Source organism: Grammomys surdaster, unplaced genomic scaffold (assembly GCF_004785775.1).
Source record: "Grammomys surdaster isolate TR1022 unplaced genomic scaffold, NIH_TR_1.0 67, whole genome shotgun sequence".
Classification (NCBI taxonomy): domain Eukaryota; kingdom Metazoa; phylum Chordata; class Mammalia; order Rodentia; family Muridae; genus Grammomys; species Grammomys surdaster.
The window spans coordinates 21,347,359-21,373,560 of record NW_021604569.1 but is presented as its reverse complement, the minus strand read 5'-3'; the positions used below and the strand labels follow the sequence as shown (position 1 = coordinate 21,373,560).

The window sequence follows — 26,202 nt, the reverse complement described above, 5'->3', positions numbered from 1 at the left end:
TGTAGTTGTTCTTGGCTATACAAAGTCTTTAGACAAAGATGGTTTCTTAGTTGGAACCTTTAATCTCTAGACTTGGTTTTGGGCTCCTTCCCAAACTCAGTTTGAAGATATTCTAGATTTCCAGATACTTATCTAAAAGGTAGTTCCAGAAGAGTCCCCCACATGATTTAAACACATTGACATCCTTGGAGTGAGTGCCACTGTACTGAGGGAGCAGCACTTTTTGTCACCTCTCCTTGGCTTAGAACCAACTGTAGCCAGCACAGTGCTCCCCAAGGAGAGCTCAATGCCGTGGCCCAGGATTTCTGATGCCTGTGATTCTTTGCAGCGGTCCCACCAACTTCCTGGGCACCTGACTCAGGAGCATGATGCTGTGCTCAGTCTGTCTGCCTACAATGTCAAGCTGGCCTGGAGGGACGGGGAGGACATTATCCTCAGGGTGCCCATCCACGACATCGCTGCTGTCTCCTATGTCCGAGATGATGCTGCACACCTGGTGGTCCTGAAGACAGGTATGGATTGGGTGGGTGGTCTGGAGGTCCACATCCTAAGGAGGTTTCCTGGTTTGCCTGACATTGTGGAGATGGCTTTTGCAGCTCCTGGCTAGTTGCTGCTACCTGTTATGGCTGTGAATTAGATTTCCTGCCATGAGCTTCTGCCTCAGGGCCCCTGTCACACTCAGGGCATTTGGAGACTTGAGAAATACGGTATCAGGGTCAGTGTTCAAATAAGGTTTTTCTTGTGCCAGGTGTGCTCAGAGACAGGTGGATCTCTGTGAGTTGGAGGCCTGGTCTCTAAAGTGAGTTCCAGGACAGCCAGAGCTACATAGTGAGATCCCGTCTCAAAAAACACCTTTCTTCTGGTGACTCCTCAGCCCCTGCTCCTCATAATTGATGCCTCCACTGCTTAGGTACAGAGGACCCCCAGAAAGAAGAGTGGTGACCAAAAGCTGTGACAGGGACTTCCTCTGAGCCCAACCCACATTTGTTTTGTTCTGTTTTGTTTGTTTGTTTTTAATGAGACAGGCCCTGGCTGTCTTAGAACTCGAGAGAGCTCCTCACCTCTGCCTCCTGGATCCTGGAGTTAGAGGTGCGCCCCACCACATCTAGCCTCCAGTCTACATTTTGAGCCCTAGTGTTCCCAAAGCTGGGACAGCAACGCCAGCACAGCAAAGCCAGTTCCCCTAGCCCTGGTGCTGCCTCCTTGTTCAGACAGCAGGGTGCTCCTTCCACTTGCTGTGCTCCTCCTCTGTGGGTGCTCACAGGCTTGATACTAGTGTACAAGCGTCTACGAGCTTCTGGGTGTCCACCCTAATATCTAAGCCAGTGAGAAATGAGGGGAGAGCCTGCCCTACTTCTGTTGGCACAGGCGCACTGGCCTAGGCTTGCTGGGTCACTGTGAGTGGTTGAGATGATCCCAAAGCCAGTCCCAGAGGGCTGGTGACAAGGCACAAGGGTCAGCTGGTCTAGCCTTTTTCACGGTATGGGAAGAGTGTATCTGGCTTATGATGCTAGTCCAAGTGCTATGGTCAACTCCAGGCAGCTGGGGGGTCATGAATGAGTTTTAGCTGCTCTGCCTTGTCTGTGTAGAAGGGCTCATTCCCTGCCCAACACACTTACACACCATATTTTCTCTTATACAACTCATACATCCCATACAACACACATACTACATACACACAGTTGCATATATCACACAGCCATAGACTCTGCACTGGTCTGCCCTGCCCAGTCACATCCACACACATATGTAAATACATACTAGCTCTCACACAGACGCCAGTCAGGTTACCAAGTTCATCTGAACAAGTTCTCCTTGAATTATTTAACTTACAAAGTGCAAAGGCTTGTTTTTTGTTAAGATCTCACTCTAATCTCATTTGACCTGGAATTCTGAGGTCCAGGGTAGTCTCAAACCCACAGCAGTCCTGTCCCAGCCTTCTGAGTAATGAATGGGGTTACACAAGTGAGCCATCATTCTCAGCCTACTACAAGGGGAATAGGCTTGTTTGGCTCTTAGCTTCGAAGGTTCCAGTCTATGATCAAGAGACCGTTGCTTCTAGGCTTATGGTGCAGCTCGGGATTGCATGGCGAGCAAAGCTGCTTGCTTCACAGCCAGAAAGCCCAAAAAGAGGAAGTGGGTTGGGTCCCCGCGGTTTCTTTTGATAGCATGCCCCAGTGCACTTCCCTTAAAACTTTTTCTTTCGCTTCCTGGTAGCGCCACCCTGAGGCCAAGTCTTTGCCACATATTTAGCATTCAAATCCTAGTGCTTTGTTTTTCTTCTCAGAGTTGAGTGAGCCTGTCTGTTTGATGCTAGGCATTGAGTTAGGTTGAGTAGTATGAAATTGTCACTATTTTAATCTGTAGAAGTGTCTGTCAGTTTAACATGACTCAAACTAGTACAGAGTATCTGGCATGAATTGCCTCAGTTAGCATCTATAATATACCTAAGAGGAGTCCATGAGTTTCCTCTCACAGTGGATGAAGGTAGGTAGCTTTGAACTGGTTCCTTCTGGCTTTAGACCCCAGCCACTCTGTCTAGCATCACCAAGGTGATCCTCTGGCTCTTGACCTTCAGAGACAGAGAGGGAGGAGACTGGCTCCTGAGCAGGTTCCTGTGGGTATTTTAAGCTGGTATGGAGAAGTGGTCCCTATATTTCTCATGCTGCAGGAATGTTTCTCTGCTTGAATCATTAGAATAAATTGTTAAGGAAGAGAAAATAGAGATTTTCCTCCATATAAGGAACATTCCAAAAACATGAGGAACAGTACTGAGAATCTGCTCCTCTCCTCTCACCAGCAGAGAATGCATCCCCGTGTCCCAGGGCCTGGCCTCGTTTTGGCAGGAGCGTATGTGCATTCACTCTGATTCAGGCTTCTGGGCACATGGGCTGGGTTGGGTTTTGGCGTGTAGTTTCCCCACCCAGAGGCAGGCAGATGAGTCGGTCACGCTCGGTCAGCGCCTCCTTGCTCATGGGTTGCAGGCTAGTGGAGAGCTCAGGGTCCGTTCACCTTGGAGAGTGGGTGAAACAGGGAGCCTGTGTGTCTGCCAAAGTGTTTTGAATAACGGAGGAGAGACAGGTGGCAGGTCTGAGGTTGGTGGCATGGAGCAGCCTGTGTGGCTGTCTCGGCCTGCTGCCCAGAGGGTAGAAGTGACATCCTCACAGATGGCACCTGGCTGGTACCCACACTTCACAGCTACCCACCAAGAGCCAAGAAGCTAATTTAAAATGTTAACAAAAATAGAAACAAGTGAACTGACTTATACTAATACATTCATAGTCTCTTTCTGTACATGGGGTGGGGCGTGTACATATACCAGCTGAGCTACATCCCTAGCCTTCTGTTTTTTTAAAAAAATTCATATTCATTTAATATAGTTAATATTTTTGAGACAGGGTTGGAGAGATGGCTCAGCGGTTAAGAGCACTGACTGCTCTTCCAGAGGTCCTGAGTTCAAGTCCCAGCAACCACATGGTGGCTCACAACCATCCGTAGTAAGATTGGATGCCCTCTTCTGGTGCGTCTGAAGACAGCTACAGTATATTCATAAATAAAATAAATAAATCTTTAAAAAAAAAAATATTTTTGAGACAGTGTTTTGCTGAGGCTGGTCACTCACTGGCTAGCCCAGGAAGGCCTTGAACCCACGGTGATTCTTCTGCTTCTTGTCTCCCAACTGCTGGCATTGCAGGCATGCTCCACCATGCCTGGCTTTAATAGTATGCTTAGTTTGCCTCCTGTATCTAATATGTTGCTGTGAGAGCATGTGAACAATATGAAGATGACAGAGCTAGTTATTAATTAAAAAGCAGTCTAGCCCTGGGTGTGATTTAGCCTGTGCTGCACAGTTCAGTATAGCCTCATCATGTTGCTTTGACTCAGAAGCTCTGTGGTCAGCGGCTGTTGTAAGGACACTGTCGTCCCAGGAGCTCACTGGTATTTTGTAGCTGTTGTTGTCTGCACTCTCACCTCCATCTACCCTAAGCTCGTCTCTGCCTGTGTTCCCAGGGCTAAAGCCTCATGTTTCTTCAGTTTTGCTTTCTGTACACACCTGAGGAGAGTGACAACAGGGCCACCTCTAAGCTTGCCAGCATCCTTCCCAGGCTGGTCTCAGAGCCTCACTCCCTGGACAACCCTGGAACCACAGTGCATTTTCTGTATATATGTTTTGTGTACAGTGTGAGGATGTGGCCTTGGGCCTTGTCCACAGCAAGGCCATTTACAGGGTTTCACTTTAATTTATCCCTCTGTAGGAAGAGAGTGCCTTGGGCCAAAACTCCCTCGAGAGTGTGGACTCCCGTTGGGATTGTGTGTAGTCTGTTGTCTGTTAACTTGGGTTGTGTGAGCTCCTGCGTTTCTGTAGCTGTAAGCAGTTGAGTACCAGCTGGCGTGGTATGGCACACAGTGGGGTATGAAGATGGGTACTTAGGTGCCCTGCACCTCTCACAAGCTAGTTTTGTTTGGAAAAACTCTAACTAGGGGTTAGATTTTATTTGTCGATTTATGTTTAACTAAATATTTTTATTTTATACACACATACACACACACACACACACACACACACACACACGCATGATGTTGTGGGTGTGTGCACATTACTGTGGTGAACATGGCATGCCTATAGAGGTCAGAGGACAGCTTGGTGGAGTTGCTTCTCTTCTTCCACCATTACTGGGTCTCTGGGGATGGAGCTCAGGTTGTTGGCTTTGCTTGCATGGCAAGTGCTTCCCCACTGAGACATTTCACAGGCCCTGGGGAGTGAGTGTAGCTGCTGGTGCTTCAGCTGCCCTTGTACCTGCCCTCCATGCACTGCACTAACCTGATGTGTTTACTTCTCAGCCCAGGACCCAGGCATCTCTCCCAGCCAAAGTCTGTGTGCAGAAGGTTCTAGAGGCCTCAGTGCAGGTTCCTTGTCAGAAAGTGCAGTGGGACCAGTAGAGGCATGTTGCCTGGTCATCATGGCCACAGAGAGCAAGGTGAGACCTCCTTGTTGTGGACCAGAGCTGTCCACAGCTTCTGCCTGTCCGTAGTCCAAGCCTTGCCCAAACCCAGCTCACACCCTGGCCCTGCCTGTGATCAGAGGCCACCTTGCCTCTACCCTGCCCTTTCCAAGACCTGACCCCAGCATAGTTCTTCACGGCCCACTTAGAACCCTGGCCCTAGCCAGCCCTTCCTTCAGCTCTGTCTAGCACTACTTCACACATTGTCCCTTCCCACTGCTTCTCCCTCACCAAGCCCTGCCCGTGTCATTGTCCCCACCTATAACCACAGCGGCCCACACTCCCAGGCTCCAGAGGGCACCTCCCATACCTAGATCTACCTCATATTCCTCTGCCAGCCTTGCTTTGGGCTCTCTCTTGGCCAGTACCCTAGCACTATCCATGAGATGGTCAGTAGAGCAGAATGCCTCTCCCCACCCCCACACTGACTGACAGTGATGGCTACAGGCATGGTGACCTGTACACCACACGCACCTGGTGCTTCAAACAAAGTTAGCATTTCCTCAGCACATGGGCAGTCACAGCGGCAGAAAGGGGAGCGGTGGAGCCTCGGGAGTCACTTGACATCTTCCACATAGTTTTTGCCTCTTTCTTCCTTGGCTAATGGTGACTGCTCACCTAACCGTCCTCTAGCTCACCTCACTTAGCCTACGTGCTAGTGATGCTCTCAGTCAAATACTTTGTTGTGGGCAGCTACCCATGCACTGAGGAGTGTTGAGCAATGTCCCCAGATACCATCACATCTACAGTTCTGGACAAAATTAACCCCCTAAAGAAGCCCTGTTTTAAACAGCACACTGATACAGAACAACGCCACTTCTTCTGGAAATGTCTCTAAGGTCAGAAGTGAGACCGGGATGTCATCTCTCTCTCACTTGGGCTTAGATGGGAATTTTGAACATATTGATGACCAGTTATTGGAAGAGGAGACAAAGCTGATGCCAACACCCATGTCTAGCATGGTCTCCAGATGCCTGTGAGGCCATACCTAGGGCTCTTCTCAGGCATTGTTTCTATTTCGTGACAGCCCTTGGGGCTGTGAGAGGCACTGGGCCCTTTGGTTCTGGTCTGCTCCCCATTTATATTTGTAGCACCTCTGAGACATTATGGGGACCCTGGAGACTGTGGGAAAGTGCTGTGTGGAGCTGTAGCCACTGAGGACAGCTGCCATTCTTCACTCACCGTAGGTCGCTGCAGAAGAGCTGTGCTCCCTGCTCAGCCAGGTCTTCCAGATTGTTTACACGGAGTCCACCATCGACTTTCTGGACCGAGCAATATTTGATGGGGCCTCCACACCTACCCACCACCTGTCACTGCATAGTGGTATGTTGCATGGAAGTGGGGGCTAAGGGTTGTGAGCGGGTCCTCTGGAAGCATGGGCTCCCAGACAGGGATGCTGTGGAACTTGGTAGGTGGAGCATGTTTTGAGGACCCTCCCTTTGGGTATACCTAGATGCTCTAGAGGCCCCAGCTCACTGACTTTTTCCAGCTTCTACCCCGGTGCTTCTCCACCTTCCTCAGCTGCCACCCGTTAATGCAGTTCCTCATGCTGTGCTGACCGACACCTGTTAATGCAGTTCCTCATGCTGTGCTGACCGCCAGCAATAAGGCTATTTGCATTGCTACTTCATTAACTGTCAGTTTGCTTCTGTTGAGAATCTAGTGTAAATATCTGTTATGCAGGATATCTGATTTGTGGCCCCGAAGGGGGTCTCGACATGCAGGTTGAGAACCGCTGTTCTGGGGGCTTCCTTAATCTTCCCTACATGTACATCTCTGCCCTTTCTCAATGGCCACACCCCCTGCTGACACACGTGTTGAGCGTTTCTTCACCATGCCAGACACTGAGGAACACTCTAGGAGGAAGAAATGTTTGCCTGGCTTACGGCTTCAGAGGTTTCAGTCCATGGCAGCCCTGTTCCCTGGGCCATGGTGAGACAGATCATGGTAGGAGATCAGTAGGAACAAAGATGTCACTTCCTGGTGACCAGGAAGCAGAGACAGAGGGGTTCTGGACGTGATGCAGTTCCTGTGCGCCTACTTGCACAGCTAAGCCCCACATCTTCAGGGTTCCAGAACTCCCCAAACAGTGCCATGAGTTAGGGCAGGGCGGTACTATGTGAGCCTTCCAGGAGGGGCACTTCATAACCCAGACACAGCAGAGCGCCTGTAACCACATCAAATCCCCAGCATGGCCCAGGTCCTCTCCTGATTCAGGTCTTCTGATTAGCAACCTTCACTAGTCTTTGCCTTGTACTGCTGCAAGTCACAGTTTCGGGAGGAGATGTGACATCTTCAGATGCCGTTGCATGTACCTGGTCCCATCACTGTCTCCTGCTCCTAGGTAGTCTTACTCAGGACTCTACCTCCCTGAGAGCCTTCGCTCATTGCCTATCCTGGTGTTGGGAGTGTCTTTCCTTAGGGCTGTGATCTTAACTACACAAAGTGGTATTTATTGGACATTACTCAGACAACTGTTGTGGGCCAGATCCTCTGCTATACGGAGGGACCCAGCTATGTCCAGGCTGAGATTCAACTGCCCAGCTCTGTGGCTTCTGCTGGGTGACCTGGGACAAGTAACATTACCTCTCTGGTTTAGCTGAGCACATCTCCAAAAGCAGCTATTACTACCTTGGCCATCTGTGAGTTCTCTGTGGACTCCAGCCTGTGACAGGCTGTGGGCTCAAGTCTGGGAACTTTGCCTTGCTCACTCAGCATGTTCCAGTATAGGAAGCATGATGAAGTCCCCAGAGCGGGGGCTCCTTTCTTTAAATGTGACATTGGGATTACCTGCATCGAGTGCTCAGTTTAAGGCCAGCAGGGTACCAGGGCCTGAAACACCCACTAGTCCCTGAAAGCCCTCCATGTCTTCTACATCTTTTGCACAGATGACTCTTCCACGAAAGTGGACATGAAGGACAGTTACGACGCTGATGCCAGCACCTTGTGAGTACATGTGCTGAGCGCTTGATCAAATGCTGGTCTTATGTGTCTGGTCTCTAGCTTGGCCCCACAAGTTCTCTTCAGCACCACAGAGTCCAGTATCCCCAGTGTCCACCTTTAGAGCCCTGCCAGTCCTTTCCCGTCACTCCCTTCTGCAGCCTCCAGAAGTGACCTTGGAAAGGGCACAAAATGGTGGTTCCTTGTACCCTTGTAAAGTCTGTTAGCTCGGCCTGTGCATTCACCCAGCCTTACTGACCCACTTTTGCTGTCTGTCAGCTCTGGACAAGCCTTCTGCCCTAGCTCTCCCTCCTTTTCCCCATGAGCCATCTTGAGAGTCACTTCACTGGGCCTCAGGTCCACTAAGACTAGCTGACTCCTGGGATCTCCTTGATCTCCATATGTGGCTTATTCCTTAGTCAGTGTTCTTTGCTTATATTTGTGAACAGGACAACAGACCCCAGCCCACACCAGGCACATGAGGTGGGTTGTGAGGGACCCACTCACACTGTACCTTGTGCCTTTGCAGCTGCTTCCCAGACTCTGGGGATATGGGAGGCCTGCCGCCCTTGCCCTTCTGCATGCAGACATCACCCCATAGCAAGACTGTCAGCGAGAGTGAGCTGAGCACCAGCGCCACGGAACTGCTGCAGGACTACATGCTCACGGTAGGCAGAGGCCCCGTCAATGGCCTGCTTTTACTATTTGGTCTGTAGGGGTCTGTGGGCCTGAGTTGGTGCTGGGCTGTTGGGCCTGGACCATGCTGGTGCTGATTAGAAACAGCAGTTCCGTTGGTGCCTAGGCCTGATGCCTTTGTCTTTGAAGTCAGCCTTCTAGAACCGTGTACTCCCAGGTCATGTATACACCCTTGCTGCTCCAAGCAGAGAGCTTGGTTCCCTTCAGCCCTATTGAGGACTCCTTTGTCTCAAGACAGCAGATCTGTGTTTGCCCTGTTTCTCTGTGTAGCTCCTCTGCTGGGCCTGATGACAAGACACATGGTTGGCATTCTGAGTCTACAGCAGGTCCACGCTAAGCCCTCCTTCCTCTGCATGTCTGTTCCCTCACAGTTACGCACCAAGCTCTCATCACAGGAGATCCAGCAGTTTGCAGCTCTGCTACATGAATACCGCAACGGGGCCTCTATCCATGAGTTTTGCATCAGCCTGCGGCAGCTCTATGGGGACAGCCGCAAGTTCCTGCTGCTTGGTGAGTGGGGCTCAGGAGGGAGGGCTGCCGGTCCCTTCTGGGAGTGTGCAGAGTCCAGGGGGAGGAGCTCCATCACATGTGTCATGACAGTTTGGCTGAGGCTGCAGGACTGACGTAGGTACTTGGAAGGGCCCTTCCCTCCTTGAGCTGAGCTGGATTGGCTCTCCTGGGAATCGTGAAAAGGGTCCTGAGACAGTCTAAACAAAAGCCATCAAATCAGAACTGTGCTCCTGGAAAGACTCAAGAGACCCTTTAGGGAAGTATCTTTGTCAGTGGGTTTTGGGGAGGATGTAGAAATTTGTTGAATGGAGAAACAAAGACACCATTTAGATAGAAGGACCCATCTCTGTACAAGACACTCGAAGCGCCTGGCGCATTCTTCAGAGCCACTGGCAGTCCGGGTGTCACCTGCCACAGCAGTCTCTCACCTGGAAGGTTCTTCCCTGTGCTCTTGGTAGACCAAGAGAGGCCTGCTGATCTTGTTTTGTATTGTCCTGGAGAATATCAGCTGCCTGCCTGGCACTGTCTTTGGTCAGGAAGGACTGGAGACTAGAGTCTAGTCTGAGCTCCTCGCTCCCTGCAGGGTCAGGTCCTCAGTAAGGCTCACGTTCCAGGCCCCTGGCGTCCAGCCCAGCATGCACATTCAGAAGCCTGAAGCCAGCTCCTTCCCATTTTGTTCTCAGCTGCCTCTATGCCAGAAATGGCAATAGAGCCAGGCACGCTAGGACCCAGCCATAATCGGAGCACTTAGGAGATGGGGGTAGGAGGATAGCAAGTTCAAGGTTAGCTTTGAGCTATGTAGCAAGACTCTCAGAAAAAGTGGGTTGGAAGAGAGTTGAGCTGTGGGTACCTGCTGTTTAGAGTCCTGCATCAGGCAGGCAGTGCTGTTAGCGTGTAGGCCTCTCTACCACCTCCTGACCCCCACCTAAGCAGGGTTTTGTAGGAGTACGGAGTCTCGTGCAGGTCAGGCTGGCCTCAAACTCTCTGAGTAGGAGAGGGTGACCTTGAGCACCTTACCTTCTGTTTCCTGTGTTTTGTAATTAGTAGTGTTAGTGATATTTTGGGTTTCTCTCAAAGGCTCCACCTCAGGAGAATGCTGTTTGTAAACTCATCTGATGTGTCTATAAACTTATCCCATCTGGGTGGGCCCAGCCTGCCTTGCCACATCAAGGTGCTGGGGTTCTGAGATACTGGTCTTCCTGAGTAGGACTGGCTTTGTCATGAGTCCTGGCTCTGAGGACAGACCTCATTGCCCATGACTTTGTGGCTTTTGCTTTCTGCCCTATTAGATAGGGGCTTTGAAGGTCATAGACCCTTGACTGATGCCATGCCTTGAAGCCAGTGAGAGTGAGATTGACAGATGGCAAGCCATTCATAGCTGGGGCCCTTGTCAGTCGGATTTAATTAAACCTGGCTCCAGGGCACAGCTTGTGTGGTGTCAGGGTCCTGAGCCCCCCCCCCCCCAACCCTGAGGTGTTACTCTGGGGTTGTATGTTGGCAGGTCTGAGGCCCTTTATACCCGAGAAGGACAGTCAGCACTTTGAAAACTTCCTGGAGACCATTGGTGTGAAAGATGGCCGTGGCATCATCACTGACAGCTTTGGCAGGCATCGGCGTGCCCTGAGCACCACCTCCACATCCACCACCAATGGAAACAGGACCACAGGCAGCCCTGATGACCGCTCGGCACCCTCTGAGGGGGACGAGTGGGACCGCATGATTTCAGACATCAGTAGTGATATTGAAGCACTAGGCTGCAGCATGGACCAGGACTCAGCGTGAAGGAGCGGGAGAGCATACACTTGTCTCACACAACCTTCCCAGGCCTCCTGGGAAGAGTGCCCAGACCCGAGGGCTAGCCCTTCCCAGCTTGGAGCTAGGGAGGGGCTGCAGACAAAGGTGGCTCCAGTGGCCAGGTCCTCTACTGTGAAGGAGTGGAGAGCTGCCACAGGACATGTGCCCCAACACAGGGCAGAAACCTCTGTGCCTATTCCTCAGGGGCTCAGCAATGCCTGTAGCATATCCCCACTCGGGGAGGGCCAGGTGCAGCTGGCAGGGAGAGCCAGTCCTGCCGGCCTGGCCCTGGACAGCTGATATTTGCACATGACTTTCCTCTTCTACTTCTCAGAGACCTTAAAAAGAAGTTTACTGCAATGTGAATAATTTAATCTCCGGTTGTCAAGCATTTTTTTTTTCTATTCCACGTGGTTGAAAGCCATGTTGTCACAAGTTGGGAGGGGTCCATTCTGGCCCCTATCTGCTGGCCATGTCTGCCCATGGCATCCAGGGCTTGGGTAGAAGAGAGCACTGGTGCTTCTGCTTTGGCTGTGGATGAGGGACAGGAGCAGGCATTTTGGTATCTCTTACATGTCAGGGCTACCTTGATCTATGCATTCCATGCATAGATTATCCCAAGGACAGTCCCATGCTCTGGCCCCGTCCCTAAACCTCCTTGATGGTCAGAAGTGCAGTATATAGGGAAGAGTGGAGCCCACAGAGCTGAGAGGAAGGCTGGAAGGCTGACATGGGTCTCATGGCCCTCACTCTGTCCCCTGCCAGTCAGCTCTTCTCATGCATGTCGACTTCATTCTGGCCTCTACCCTCTAGACCCCTTAAAGCCCTCCTAGCCACCAGGAGATGAGGGAAGTGACCTGGGGTCAGGCTGCCCTAGAAAGCTAGGCTGAGGAGACTGGTCACATGCCTCTGCTGCCTATACTTGGGGAGGAGGCTCTATGTCCTTGACAGAAGGCCTAGGATGGTTGTGGCAGAGCCCTTGGGGCTCTCTGGACACCTCAGTTGTATCCAGCACAAGCCACAGTGTCCCTGGGATCTCATGGATGCTTTTCTCAGCATAGCTTCAGGACAGCATTTGACAGAATTCTCCTGTCATCTGTCCTGGGGCTCGTCATGGGAGCCTAGGCCAAGCCAAGAGAACCAAGACACTGTTGGAGTGGTCTTTCGGTTTGCATGCAGCTAAGTCTCTCCTTGAAGTGGAGATACCGAAGACAGGCCGATGTCCACCCTGTGCTCAGTCACGTCCTAGTGTCCCATATGCACACCAGGAGAGTGTATGTGGAAGTGAAGGACTTGGGCAGCCATACTTTTATAGCCAAAGCTGCAGGAGGAAAGGACAGAGAGTACATGAGCACACTGCCGGAGAGAGGCGAAGGGACTCGGGGGGATGACAGGGCCACAGGAGGAGGAGGAGGAGGAACCATCAAAGGGCAATCAGGTAACAGCAGAGATAGATCAGACACCAAAAGGGGATGGTGGCAATGGAGTGATGGTATCAAGCAGTGAGCTGACAGAAGGCAACAAAGGTGCCAAGGGGACACTACAGGGCAGTGACGGACATCAAAGGTCCTAATGAGACACCGAGGGGTGACGAGACAATACCACAGAACTGAGGGGACTCCAGAGGGTGATCATGTGACACTGATTTATTGGGCTGCAGAGCTGAGGAGAGGCAGAATTGCCCCAGCTTCCAGTCAACAGCTACATTGTCAGTTCCTGCAGAAGAAGCATCATATTAGCAGAGGGTCTTTTGTGAAGGACCTCCCTAGGGACATCTGGGCTGAGGAAAGAGCCAGTATTTGCTCACCATGATAGCATTGACAATGTCACTGTGGTTGTCCTTCAGGGCCCGCACAGCCTTTGCCCTGGACACATTGGCCTGGGCCATCACCAGTTCAATGTCACGAGGTTCTAGTCCAGCATCCTCTACCTAGTGGAAGAAAATAAGAAGGTGGCTTAAGTTGCCTGAGACCCCTTGAAACAGGTGCTGCCCAGGCAGAGTAAAATCCCACCCTAACCTTCACCCAGGCACCCATCAAAGTGTCCAGAGCCTCTAGGCCTCACCTCCTCATCTTCCTCCTCTTGCTCTTCGCACTCTGGCCTCACACGGGGTCCAGCTGCCAGCTCAGGGACCAGGGCTGAGGACTCTGAGGGCACCTTGAACTTCTCTGCTGCAGCTTTGTGTACTTGCTGGGACAGGTCCTCGATCTGCAGTACAGACAGCTGTGAGTGAGCTCACAGACTCCTGCCCTTCCCTGCCCTTCCCCCAAACCACAGCACGATCTTAGCCAAGACAGACCTTGGCCTCACCAAAGACCACATAGGTGTCTGAGGCAGGGCTCTTGAAGACATCTGGCTTGGCAATCACAAACAAGATGTTCTTGGACTTCTGGATGGTGATCCTGGTGACCCCCTGGATCTGCCGTAAGCCCAGTTTCGACATTGCCTGAGGCAGAGAGCAGGAGACTCAGACCACCTTTCCTGTGACTGGATGGCTGCCCTTCCCCTTGTCAGGCAGACCTCCCTCTGTAAGGGCCTCCTCAGGACATGCCAGTGTTTAGGGGTAGGGGTGGGTTACTAGATTTGACTCAACCCTCTTCAAGTATTTCACTGGCTACCGGGTTTAAAGGGCATTAGGAAGGATGCCTCCCTTTATGTCCTCTCCCAGGGTCCTCTAGGGGAGCTCTCAGCTGACCTTTCGAGCCTTCTTTTCACTGCGGCTTTGCTTGGCTCTGGTGATGCTCTCCTCATTGCTGCCTGCTGGGCCCTATAGGGAAGGGAAGGCTAAGTATCTGTAGGAGCTGGGCCAGTGCTCACCCAGAGACCCACCTCCTTCTGGGGCCAGCACCTGTGCCGGGCACTGCGATTTCTGAGGTGAAATATCCTCATCCAGCTCACCGGACGACTCCCCGTGGCTATCCGAATGCTGTCCAGAGCCTGGGGCCCTCTGCGAGTCTGGGGGAGGGATGAGGTGTGAGGTCCTCTTACTATTGCAGAGGGACCACCAGTCCCATCCTCTAGTGTTTCCCTGGGAAGAATCCAGCTGGCCCAGGCACTGACCCTCCCTCCCCCCCACATTCCCTTACCTTCCTCCAGGCTATCCTCATCCTCTTGTTGTTCATGAGCTAGGAACCCTCGAGGACCCGATGGGTTCTGGGTCCCAGAGGGAGGAGGCACTTGGCAGGGGCTTGAGATGCTGCAAGCCAGGTCTTTGGCATCTGTGGGGGTCACCTTGGGGTTGAGGGTGGAGTGAGGTGAGAGGCTGACACGCTGCCGGGCTCCCAGAGGCTTTGTGGATCCTGAGGTGGTAATGGCAGCAACTCCCTGGGCTCCTGCCCGAGGTATCAGGCCACGAGAGGCTGGGGGCTCCTCCTCCACAGAGGCTTTCTGGGGAGTGGGGCACAGGCAGGGGTCTGGGGGCCCTGGGGATGATTGGGATACCCTGTCCAGGACACTGGGAGCAGAAGGGTCAGGGTCCAGAAACTTATTCTGAGGTGTGGTGAGCAGGTCACCAGCAGAGTTCTCTGGGGAAAGATTAAGGGTACCGGGGGTCACCTTGGGCTGTTCTCCACTGCCCAGGCCCAGCATAGGCTCCGGATGCTGGAAGGGTGGTGCACACCTGGCAGTCTCTTCAGAGTAGACCCTGCTCAGTGTGCATGTGGCTCTTGCTGGGGACCCTGGGCAGGAACCTAGCCTGGCTTGTACAGATAGAGCCACAGGAAGCCTGGGGCCTGAGGTGTCCTTGCTGCTCGGGTTCTTTCCCTCTCCAGCTGAGCTCATCAGCTGTGGCTGGCTGACCTCAGAGCGTGCAGCAGAATGTGCCTTGAAAGTCTCCATGGTGCCTTGGGATGGTGCTGACTTCACCCCATTTCCCTGTCCTGGTGGTTTGGGGCCTCTACCACGCTTGTTCTTGGCCCTCAAGGCCTCTCTTTGAGGTGAGTGGGCCTTGACCCTATCGTGGGCTTCAAGACATGTTCCTTGTGTGGGTGCAGATATGCTCTCAGCTACTTTCTCCTCCATGCAAGATGTGGGCTCAGAGGTCTTTGTGCTCAAAGTGGGACCTGACTCTTCTCCTGGAGCCCCAACATTGTCACTCTTTACAACTGGCTCTGAACCATTCTGTTGGGCTTGATTCGAAGCTGGGAGTGCTGAGTGTGAAGGAGGTTCTGCATCCTGCTCCTTAGGCACTGGCCTTGGTCCTAAGGCCACACCTAATTCGTGATGGGCCTCAGAGACGGAAGACTTGGTCCCTGGGGTGTAGCCTGCTTCTCTCTGCAGGGCCTGAGAGGTGTCTTGAGCTATCAACTCTGGGTCCATGGTGGAATCTGTACCTCGAAGGGGTGGAGGTGCCACCACAGGGGTGTCCTGGGTTGCTGTGGTAATCCCTTCGTCCTGCTGGGACTCCAATGTGCCTGCAACCACAGACTCTAGGTCTGAGGTTGAATCTAAGCCTTGCAGCAGTGAAGGTGATACTATTGGGGCAACCTGGTGTATGGTGGTGCCTTCCTCAGCCTGCTGTGGTCCCAGTGTGGCAGCAATCTCAGGTTCTTGGTCTGGAGTGGGATCTGAGCTTTGCAGGGGAAGAGATGCTGCTGTAGGAGACTCCTGGGGTACTGTGACAGTCCCTTCATCCTGCTGGGACTTCAATGTGACCACGACCCCAGGTTCTGGCTCTGAAGTGGGATCTGAGCCTTGTAGGGCTGAGAATGATGCCACAGGGGAACCCTGGAGTTCTGGGATACCTTCCTTAGCCTGTTGGAACTCAAATGTAGCCTCAGCCGTAGCCTCTGGACCTGAGGTTGGATCTGTACTTTGTAGGGGTGAAGGTGATGCCACAGGGATATCCTGGAGTACTGTGACACACCCCTCATCCTGCTGGGGCTCTAGTGCAACTACAGCCACAGACTCTGGGCCTGAGGTGAGATCTGTACTTTGCAAGAGTGAGGGTAATGTCACAAGGGGGTTCTGTGGAATTATGACACCTCCCCCAGCCTTCCATGGCTCCTCTGAAGCCACAGCCACATACTCTAGTGTGGAGGGAAGGCCCTGGCCTCCTTCCTTCAAGTTTTCAGGAAGGACTGGACATAAGGTGGGGCTTGCTCCTTCCTGCACATCTGGAATTGCCTCTGCAGTGAGGGACTGACAGCCTAAGATCATGCTTATCCCCTTCTGGCAGGTCTCAGGAAGAGCCTCAGATGCTTGTTCAGCAACCGAGTCAACTTTGTTCCCCAACCAAGGAGTCACTGTGGTAGCTTCCTCTTGCTCTGATGTCTGAGGTGTGAATTCTGTCCCCGGAAATATAGCCCTGCTTCTGTACTCCTGCTCTGTATTCTGAGCACTGGGCTGGGCATGGGGCTCCCCACTGTACAGCCTGTCATCATCTGCCCCTGCATAAGAAGCTGAGTCTGAGTCAGAGGAGGCTGCCGAGGTATCATCCCGGAAGGCGAAGGCCTCATCCATGCCCTCGATGATGGACAGGTCGGACAGTGACTGCAGGAAGGAGGCAGATGTGCTGTCGTCCTCACCCTCTCCAGCCAGGTCTCCATCCGGGGTAGCAGCAGCAGCAACTTCCTCCTCCTCCTCTTCCTCCTCCTCTTGGGGCAATGGTGTCACTTCCACAGCCTCCACCTGGAAGATGAGGCTACCCCGGAAGGGTAGTAGGGCGGCAGGGATCATTGGGTCGTTGGCCAGGAAGTTTGGGTCAAAGAAATGGCCCTCTTGGCTCCAGGAAGAGGTGCTGTCTGCTGAGAGGCTAGACTCAGAGGATGGGGGCTCTGAAGGTGCTGTGGGGTGTGGTTCTAGTTCATCTACCACTGACCCTGATGGGGAGAGGCGCCAGTCGGAGGGAAAGTCCAGCCCTTCAGCTGGGGCCAGCAGGCTGAGGGAACAGGAAGGTGATGAAGCCCAGCTGTCCCCATCTGCTGTAATGTAGGAGCCGGAGGGTGAGGCTGGTGTTGAGTCCAGTAACTCATCCAGCAGTTCGGCCTCCAGATCCCAGGCCTCCCTATGGGGCCCATGGTCAGGAAGCAGGGCATAGGTGGTCTTGGTGGGAGTGGAGGGGGGTGTGAAGTAAGAATCGAGATCAGGGGGAGGGGAAGGCACAGGAGGATCACCCTGAGAACACAGCTCCGGAGGTGGGTGCAGGGCAGTGTGCCCACCCTCCCGGTCCCTGAGCACTGGCCAGGCTGCCCTGAGTGAAGGGATGACCTGGCATGTCTCCTCACCCATCACGATGCGGGGCTCCAGGGTGCTGGGGAGAGGGACTTCAGCAGGCACAGGGCGGAGAGGCAGGCCCTCAGGGAGGACCACTATGCCTGGGCTACCCTCTGCCGGGTCCACCCAGGTTGAGGCAGCCCCACTGGGCCCTGCATCCCAGCTGGCCCCCTCAGGCTGGGGCCTGGCACCTGGCTTGCTGGACAGGAATGTGAGCGTCAGAGGACTAGGCCCTGGGGTCAGGCCATGGGGCTCCAGTTGGTCCCCTTTCAGGATGGTTGTAATAGCTGCATCACATGAGAGATCTGTGGAGACAGAAAAGGACATGAGATGCCCTCTGGACACATTTCAGGGCCAGGCCAGGCCAGGTGAACAGCTGAACCTCAGATGGGCAGGTTTCCATGGTTACAATTCCAGAGGAGGGCTGGCCAGGGAAGTTAGTGGAGAAGACAATGGCCCGTAGGCTATGTGTATTTGAGGAAGAATTTCCAGGTGTTACAGCAGATCAGGCAGCTGCTGACAGAGGCTTAGTATGAAGGGGGCCCATGAGGAGTGCTGTTGTGTATTAGAAACCGAGGCCTTTTTGGGGGGCACTTCAGCAAAGACAAAACTAGACACAATTGTCTCTGTTCAGAATCCAGCTTGCCGTTTCAGCTTGGTTCACCTGGGCTTGGTGAGAACAGAGGGCCATGAGAACCCACTGGACAGTGCCATCTCCTTCCTGTGACAAGGGCAGGGGTCCTGCACACTACAGTTCTGGAACATTCCAGGTCTACTGTAAGCAAGAGCTTCTGCCTCTAGCTCGTCTCTCTCCTACCCTTGCTGCCTATACTCGAGGCCAGCCTCGGGTTCCTCAGAGCTCTCAGCATAGCCCCACACAGAGCTAACTTTCTGGAGAATGGAGACAGACATGTGCCACAGAGCTGCAGCATCCTGCTCAAAAGGGCCGCGGTGGGAAATGATGCCCATGGGAACAGGACATGCCAACCAATGCTCATGGCGACAGATCCTCCACCATGCTGGGAGCTCCTGGCCTACCCTGGGGTCATTCTCTAGGCCTCCGGCACTATCTGGTCAGGTACAGGTGCTCACAAAAGCTCCTGGGCTGACACGCCTCCTGCTGACGTGCTGCATCATTTACACACGCTCTGGTCGTGGAGCATTGTGGGTCAGAGAGTACTTAGGGACTTAGGAAGGCAGCAAAGAAGCCTCTCCAGATGGCAGCACCCCCACGCTCCCTCCTATCTTTCTGGCTAATGCTGTCTTGCTTCTTGCTGAGCTGCGTGTCCCTACTCAGGTCACTCTGCACACTCATTTGAGTTGGCTTTTAGCTCAACCATGTAAGTGGTTCTCTGAGTGCTCATTTTTAAAAACTCTGTAACAGCCCTTCCCTTACCTGGACCAAGGCCAAACACACATCTCTTTGAAGTATCCACTTAAAGCCTCCCTAGTGTCCCCAGAGCTCAGTTCACAGCCTGCGTAAGAGGGGGAGGGGCAGTGCCTAGGGGCCTGCCGCTCCAGCAGGCACACTGCCAACGCTGCTGGCTTTACCATGCTCACTGGTGACAGGGCAACATCGCCTGCGCCTGCACCGTGGTGTGGTGGCTTTGTCTTTTTCAGCTACTGAGCAGTTCTCAGCCAGGATGAGAGGGAGGCTGAAGGGGATACGGCCTCCTCCCTGTTCTCTGCTCTCAGCGTGTCTGAACACTCGCCTCTGACACCAGCTTGACTCATTGACCTGAACCTGGGCTACTAGGGCAACCAGGGGTCCTGAAGGAAAGGGAGGGGGTTCCTCCAGGTTCTTTGAGGGACATGGCACTGGACGTGGGTGTGGCTAGTAGCCATCACTGGGTGTTCCCAAGTCAGGCTCCTGCCATCTCCATGTCCTAGTGTGGACCCAGGGCAGTAGGGCAGAATTGGGCCAAGGTTAAAATGGAAGGAAATAAAAAACCAAAGGGTGTGTGTGTGTGTGTCATTCAAGGTCACCAAGCAAACCAGCTTATGACTGGGTCTGAGGAGTCTCAGCCTGGATTGCCTGCTCCCCAGCAAGAGTAGGGTGGGAACTGTTAGCTCTCAACCAGGACCCTGGCACAGCACTGGTAACATCCCTAGTCTTGCCCATCCTGTCCCTAGATAACTTCTTGCACCCAGCAAGGTGCCCTTGGCTTTGCCCAAGTTACACACAGCCCATCTCCAGTAGGGACCATTCAAACTTAGAGTATCCTAAGACCTGAAAGTGGACTGACCTCTACCAACATTTAATGTCCCTTCTTCTCCAAGGTCTGCATAGTAAGACCACTGCTGGCTGGGATACCTGTTCAGGGCCCCACCTCTCAGACCTAGCTCTGCCCGGTGTCCTCTGGCTGGGCTCCCAGGTTCCATTGGTACTACAACTGCCTACTAAGTCTAGCCGCCTGCTGCCCTGGGCACAAAAGGTACCTCTAAGGATCCTCTGGGCCTCCCCCCTCCAAACCTGACACCCCACTATAGGTCCTGGGGCCCAACTCTCTGTGGACAATGGAACGCGATGTGGCACAGAGACCCAAGTAAATGGGACTTGGTCCAAAGAGTACGGCCCCCACAGCCCAGAGTGAAAGGCCAAGACGCTGCCCTTCATAGCTTCAAGGCTAGGAGGATGCAGTCTGCGGCCTCCAGGCTTTCATGAAATGCTGGGGCTCGGGGATGGAGGGGAAGATGCAGATGGAGGGAAGAACCGGTCTGGAGAGACAGGGGAGGGGACTGTGAGGAGGCAGAGGGATGGAGGAGAGAGAAAGCCAGAGAAAGGTATTGGGCCAGAAAGGGGAGCCGGCGCGGTCTCACCTGTGCGGGATCCAGGCCCTCCTGCCTCAGGCAGCGACAGCTCAGCGCCCGCAGCCTCCCCGGGCATGGCCTGGACGTGTGCCTGCTGATACCCCTGTCTCTCTGTCCCTCTGTCCGTCAATGCGCTCGGAGTAGCCAGCACGGCCACCGCCCCTCTGTTGGGGGGGGGGCGTAAATGACGTCAGCGCTGCCTCGCCCGCCTATCAAGCCGAATGAGCGTGCGCCAGCGCGCCGAGCACTGCGGAGCGCCAGAGGGAGGGCGCTTGTTCTCTACGTTCACCCCATCGCCTCTCTCCCACTGCTGAGTCTAGGGCCAGAAGGCTGCGCCCTGCCCCGCCTTTCCCGCAGCATCCAAGGGGCCGCTTCGAGGCCAGACTCCTCCCAAGGTGACATCGCCTCTTAACTGGAAAGAGGCAAAAGGTGTCTTCAGAACCAGGGGTGCGGCTTAATCTGGAGAGATAGCTATATATTCTGCAGAGGGGGCAGGGCCACTTTAATAAGTTATGGCCCAACCTATTGCTCAATGACTGGACAGAGGACACAGAGAGCCCAGGGAAGGAGCCTCAGCCCCTCAGCCCCAAGATGAGGTGAAATAGCAGCTCGGGATTGGCTGGTCCTGGCAGTCAGTCTCCATAGTAACTACCTCCTGTCTCTGTGGCAACGGAAGATGGAACTGAATGCGCCAGGGAACGTGGCTCCAGACAAGCTCTTGGCCTGAGCTGGATCTTTGACTTCTAGTCTGCGGTCTGCTTTCTTTCTTTCACCCTTCAGTTCTTTAGGACAGGGAAGAAATGTACCTCACTCATTCTGTTCCTGCCAGCCCTGTGCCACACCTCCAGAGATGTTGCTTGCTGTTTCCCTTCCTGAAATGTACTATGCGTCCATCCCAGCTGTTGCAATGCTCAGCGCGCCCCCCCTCCCCTCCCAGTGCCAGGCACCAGATGAATGAATGACACATTGTCATCGGTGAGCTGGAGTCGGAAAAATTAGCAGCTATTGAGGCAAGCAAGGAGGGAGTGTCCAATGGATAGGATCTTCTGGGTCTACGGGAAGCCGAGTGCTCTTCCATACTCCTCTGTACCTGACTTGAGGTGCACACCAATGTACCCCTGGCACCCTTACCCACCACATCCAAAGACCAGTATCTCCTGCAAAACTGGCACATTCTCCTCTGTTGCTGACAACCCACCCCGTCCTCCTGATATTTGATTTCATATTCCACTGAAGGACCCTTACTTCATATCCAAGGATCTAAGTTGTTTCCTCCTGTGAAAATCCTTTCCCTACACCCATGCCCTTTTTGGAGACAATTTTTTTCCTGTGTAGTCCTGGCTGCCTTGGAACTCACACTGTAGACAGGCTGGCCTCAAACTCAGAAGATAATCTGCCTGTGCCTCTGTAGTGCTGGAACCAAAGGTGTGTGCCACCCCACCCCCACCCCTAGTTGCTTTTGTTTCTGGTGTTTATCACAGCAACAGAAAGCAAACTAATCCAGCAATTGGTACCAGAAAATGGGTTTGTGGCTATGGTGGTCTGACCATGTTGTTTTGTGGGAAGACTGTGGAAGTATCTGGAGCTTTGGGCTAGAAAAGACCGTTGGCTGCTGAGAGTTTAATGTTGTAGGGGTTTGAAGAAGGAATATGAGAGAGGTACAGATGATGGAGACCTGGCTTGTTAAAGCAAAAACTCTACTGGGCATTTGTGTAATATATATATATATATATTTTTTTTTGGCTTTTTCGAGACAGGGTTTCTCTGTGTAGCCCTGGCTGTCCTGGAACTCACTCTGTAGACCAGGCTAGCCTCGAACTCTTGAACTCAGAAATCCGCCTGCCTCTGCCTCCCAAGTTTAAAGGCGTGCGCCACCACCGCCCGGCTTTGTGTAATATTTTGAATTAAGAATCTGTAGTTTCTGGTTAGCTGGGGCTGGAAAAAACATAGGCTGTCATTAATAGAGACCAGCATCATTGAGGCAAAATCTTCTGAGAAACATTTTCTCAGGGTCAGCACACATTACTTGTGATCCAGCAGGACCAAAACCTAACCCTGAGCTGGCAGCCGAGCTTAGTGTTGTGTAAGAGTATCCCAGATGGTTTGAAGTTAGTACTAGTACTGGGGACATGACGGGTTATGGAGAGCAGCTGAGAAGGCAGTGTATTGGAGACACCAGCTCTGTGGGACCACTAGTAACAGCAGTGGGTGGAGCCTGGGAGACAACCTTCAGATGGCAGTGGCTACTAGACATTGGACTGCATTACCAGGGGGTGGTTCTGTTTTGTAACTGCGCCCTGACTCCTCCCTCTTGTAATAGAAACCAATTACTTATTTTGGATTATACAGAAGTCCTTTTCAAGTGTTTTGATTTTTTTAAATTATGCTTTTGTTTTTTTGAGACAGGGTTTCCCTGGCTGTCCTGGAGTGCTGGAATTAAAGGCATGTGCCACCATGCTAGGCTCAATGTCACTGCATTTGTGGAAGTCAGAGAACAGCTTTTAGGAGTTGGCTGTCTCCTTCCACCATGCTGGTCCTAGGAATTGAACCCAGGTTGTTAGGCTTGGCAGAAAATGATTTTACCAGCTGGGTCGTTTTGATGGTCCCATAGAACATATATTTTAAAACGTCCTTAGATCATCCTCAAAAAATTTTTTTTCTAGTCTATAAAACAGTACCAACATATTTAATAACAGGGCTTGGTAGTAAGTTCCAGGACAGCCAGGACTAACCAGTAAGACCCTGCCTAAAAAACAAGCCAGGCATTGGTGGCACACACCTTTAAATTTTTTTTTTATTTTATTTATTATATGTAAGTACACTGTAGCTGTCTTCAGACACCCCACAAGAAGGCATCAGATATCATTACAGATGGTTGTTAGCCACCATGTGGTTGCTGGGATTTGAACTCATTACCTCTGGAAGAGCAGTCAGTGCTCTTAACCACTGAGCCATCTCACCAGCCCCGTGGCACACACCTTTAATTTCAACACTTGGGAGGCAGAGGCAGGCAGATCTCTTGAGTCCAGCCTGGTCTACAGAGCAAGTTCCAAGACAGCCAGGATAACAAAGAGAAACCCTATTTCAGAAATCCAAAAACAAACAAACAAACAAACAAACAAACAAGGTAAAGTAACAGAGTATGTTTCCATACTACCATGAGCAAAACTGAGAAATCAATTAACAAAAAGACAACAGGAAAGGAGAAAAATAAATCTTCATGTACAAAGCAGGGTCTGGGGGTATGTCTCATAATTTCTTGGGAGGCAGAAACTGAATTACTCCAAGTTCAATGCTAGCCAAGTCTACACAATGGGTACCAGATGAGAACTACCTGGTAAGACCCTGTCTCCAAAGAAACACAATGAAACAAACAAACAACCCAAACCAAAAGCTAGATTGGAAATTTCTGCCAAAAAGTGAAATTAACATAAAATTTAAAAATTTGTTTCAGAAAAAATAACTATGTCATCATTTGTTTTTCAAGGCAGATAGCTTAGCCCAACAGTGAGGCTGTCTGGCAGGAGCTGATCTCTTCTTCAGGACATCTCACTCTTGAGCCTTTCTTCTTTCCCTCAACCTAACATTTGGTCCCCACATCCCAGGAAAGCAGTCTCTAGGAATGGTACTGTACCCGTACAGTACATCGTCGCCCACGTCTTCTACCAGGACTTCTCAGCTGGAAGTTCCAGATGACTATGATCCTCCTTAGTCTTCCCATCTGTTTGTGAAGCAGTATGGCTCAGTGAGAATAGCCCCACCAGGCCATGTATGAATTACATGGACTTGGTTTGAACCATTAAGAAAGGATTAGAAAGTGTGTCACTGGAGCAGGCTTTGAGACTTCAAAAGCCTCCTGCCATCCCCAGTGTGTTTCCTGTCCCCTGCTTGGCATGAGCTCTTAGCTGCTTTTGGTCCATTCTATCACTGACTAGACCAGGTGGGCTCAAGGTAGCAGCTACACCGGGCTTGTAAAGCATATGTGCATTGAAGAATAGGAAGTAAATTCAACTAGATTTCAAGAGCTGAGACAGGATTCCCCAGAAGCCTGTGCTTTGAATCATCATCCAATATATGGCACTGTTTCTATTACAGGGATTCATGGGTCTAGCAACCAAGGGGTGGAAATGGTACCACTTACTACCACTCCTAGTGACACAAGAACCTTTGCTTTCTAACCCTGCAACATTGTTTTCTGTGACCAAGAAACTTTGGTACCAGAACATGGGATGCTTTTGCCCACAGGCACAACAAACACCCCACTGAACTGTAAGCTAAGACATTCTGGGCTCCTGATAGATACTCGAGTCAGCAGATTAAGAAAGTAGTTATAGCTGGGTGTGATGGCACACATCTTTGAGTCAGTGGCAAATAGACTTCTGTTGAGTTTGAGGCCAGCCTACTCTATATAGTGAGCTCCTGGACAGCCAAGGCTCTGTTGAGAGACCCTGTCTCAAAACAAACAAAAAAACCAACCAACCATCTTCCCACCAACCAGCCTTAAACAAGTTTGAGCAAGCAGTTCTTGTGTGTGACGTATCATGATGATCAAGGAGGAACTGGACTGCTTCTCCAAAATGGAAGTCAGGCTATCAGTGCAGGAGATCCTTTCAGGGATACTTTGATGTGGCATATCCTGTGATCAAGGCCAATGGAATGACAAGGCTAGATCCTTCAGGGATAAAAGGAAAGAACCAAAACCTGTTGAGGTGCTTGTAGAGGAGGAGTAGGCAGTAGAGGAAGGCAGTTACAGATACCAGCTCAGTCTACTTGATAAGTCACAGAAATAAGGATAGTGAACAATCTTGTCTAGTGTATACATTGGGTGTGTACACAGGCATTTGTGCTTACTTTTTTTTTTTTCTCAAGTCAGGGTTTCTCTGTGTAGCCCTGGCTGTCCTGGAACTCACTCTGTAGACCAGGCTGGCCTCAAACTCAGAAATCCACCTGCCTCTGCCTCCCAAGTGCTGGGGTTAAAGGCGTGTGCCACCACCGCCCGGCTTGTGTTTACTTTTAATGGTTAATCTTGGTTGTCAACTTGATTGAATCTGGGACTGACAGATACTAGTCAAGCTGTGAGGTGTTTTTTGGGGATGGTGAACACATTCCTCCAGAGTGGGTAGCCTGTTTGGCTGTCCGGATGTATAGGAGTTTGAGGGGGCTGGCAGGATGGCTCAGTCAACTGGTGTGCTTGCTGTGTAAACCCAGGGACCTAAACATATAAAATAAACTTGAACAAACTATCCTCTAGCTTACGTACATGCACATACAATGGCTTCCATGCCCAGCTACCACAATAAAGTAAAAAACTAGGCAGCCATGACAGTAACTGTTGAAACAGCAAACCTAAAGATGACTACTCTAGCTGTGCACACTGAAGTGACAGGAGGCCTGGCATCCAAGCTCTCCAAGATCTCAAGTGTTCACACTTCAGTCACCCGTGCTCCCACCATCAGTAATCATACGCTAAAAAACCCAAGGAGATTCTCCAAGAGTGAGAAGTCCCTCATCCCGTGCTCTCGAAGATCTGTGCCAAGCGTGGTGCCTCATCCAACATCTGAGCAGATGTACACCACTAGCCAGAGGCAGCACAGAGCAGATTGTTTGTCCACATTGTTCCTGGCTGGCACTGCCACCACACCACCTTTCACTAAACACTGGAGCTCCGCATCTCCAGCCTTCCAAACTTGATTGAAGGCAAGTGACTCCCCAGGAGTGCTCCAGATCTTGAGCACACGACTGGCATAACTCAGTCAGCTGGCCTTGAGGGCTAAGCAGCTACCAGGGTCTTAGCTCTCCAATGCAAAGAAAGTTATCAACTGGTTCTGTTCCTCTAGAGACAACTAATGCACAGAGAATACTGGCCCACTCCTGTAATTCCAGAACTTGGGAAGTAGCAGGAAGATCAGGATCAGAAGTCCAAGGTCAGCCTCCACTAAACACAAACCAACAAGTGAATGAGACTAACAGGAGAGCTCAGGCCAGGTGATGGTGTCACACGCCTTCAATCCCAGCACTGGGGAGACAGAAGCAGATGGATCTGTGAGTTCGAGGCCATCCTGGTCTAGAGTTGAGTTCCAGGATAGCTAGGAGTATAAAGAGAAACCCTGTCCCAAAAAGTCAAATGAATAAATAGAAAAGAAACAATAAAAAATAGAGCCCAGAAATCAGACAGTATAAACAAACCAACACACACACACACACACACACACACACACACACACACACACACACA

General features: G+C 51.9%; 2 protein-coding genes across 3 annotated transcripts in view; one reads left to right on the top strand and one right to left on the bottom strand.

The window, feature by feature from the left end:
* Positions 1–11,317, top strand: part of Ccm2 (CCM2 scaffold protein) — a 51,114-nt gene extending 39,797 nt beyond the window's left edge. For both annotated transcript variants that reach the window (XM_028777174.1, XM_028777183.1), the window contains exons 4-10: positions 329–512; positions 4,843–4,979; positions 6,191–6,326; positions 7,892–7,949; positions 8,473–8,611; positions 9,011–9,149; positions 10,651–11,317. In XM_028777174.1, coding sequence (XP_028633007.1) covers positions 329–512; positions 4,843–4,979; positions 6,191–6,326; positions 7,892–7,949; positions 8,473–8,611; positions 9,011–9,149; positions 10,651–10,931 — 1,074 coding nt within the window. In that variant the 3' untranslated portion in view covers positions 10,932–11,317. The remainder of the gene's footprint in view (positions 1–328; positions 513–4,842; positions 4,980–6,190; positions 6,327–7,891; positions 7,950–8,472; positions 8,612–9,010; positions 9,150–10,650) is intronic.
* A 935-nt stretch (positions 11,318–12,252) lies between these two features.
* On the bottom strand, positions 12,253–20,043 carry Nacad (NAC alpha domain containing). The gene is made up of 8 exons (XM_028779007.1): positions 19,977–20,043; positions 14,030–17,461; positions 13,792–13,898; positions 13,639–13,710; positions 13,243–13,389; positions 13,008–13,151; positions 12,751–12,873; positions 12,253–12,264 (listed from the first exon to the last, which is right to left on the bottom strand). The coding sequence occupies exons 1-8, from the start codon at positions 20,041–20,043 to the stop codon at positions 12,253–12,255; spliced, it is 4,104 nt and encodes a 1,367-aa protein (XP_028634840.1).
* Between the last annotated feature and the right edge of the window lie 6,159 nt (positions 20,044–26,202).

Coding starts and splice junctions, on each gene's coding strand:
- Nacad (XM_028779007.1), bottom strand. CDS start 20,043: ATGCCCGGGGAGGCTGCGGGCGCTGAGCTGTCGCTGCCTGAGGCAGGA. Junction 17,462..19,976: donor AGGGCCTGGATCCCGCACAG/GTGAGACCGCGC, acceptor CTGTCTCCACAG/ATCTCTCATGTGATGCAGCT. Junction 13,899..14,029: donor TGAGGATAGCCTGGAGGAAG/GTAAGGGAATGT, acceptor TCCCTCCCCCAG/ACTCGCAGAGGGCCCCAGGC.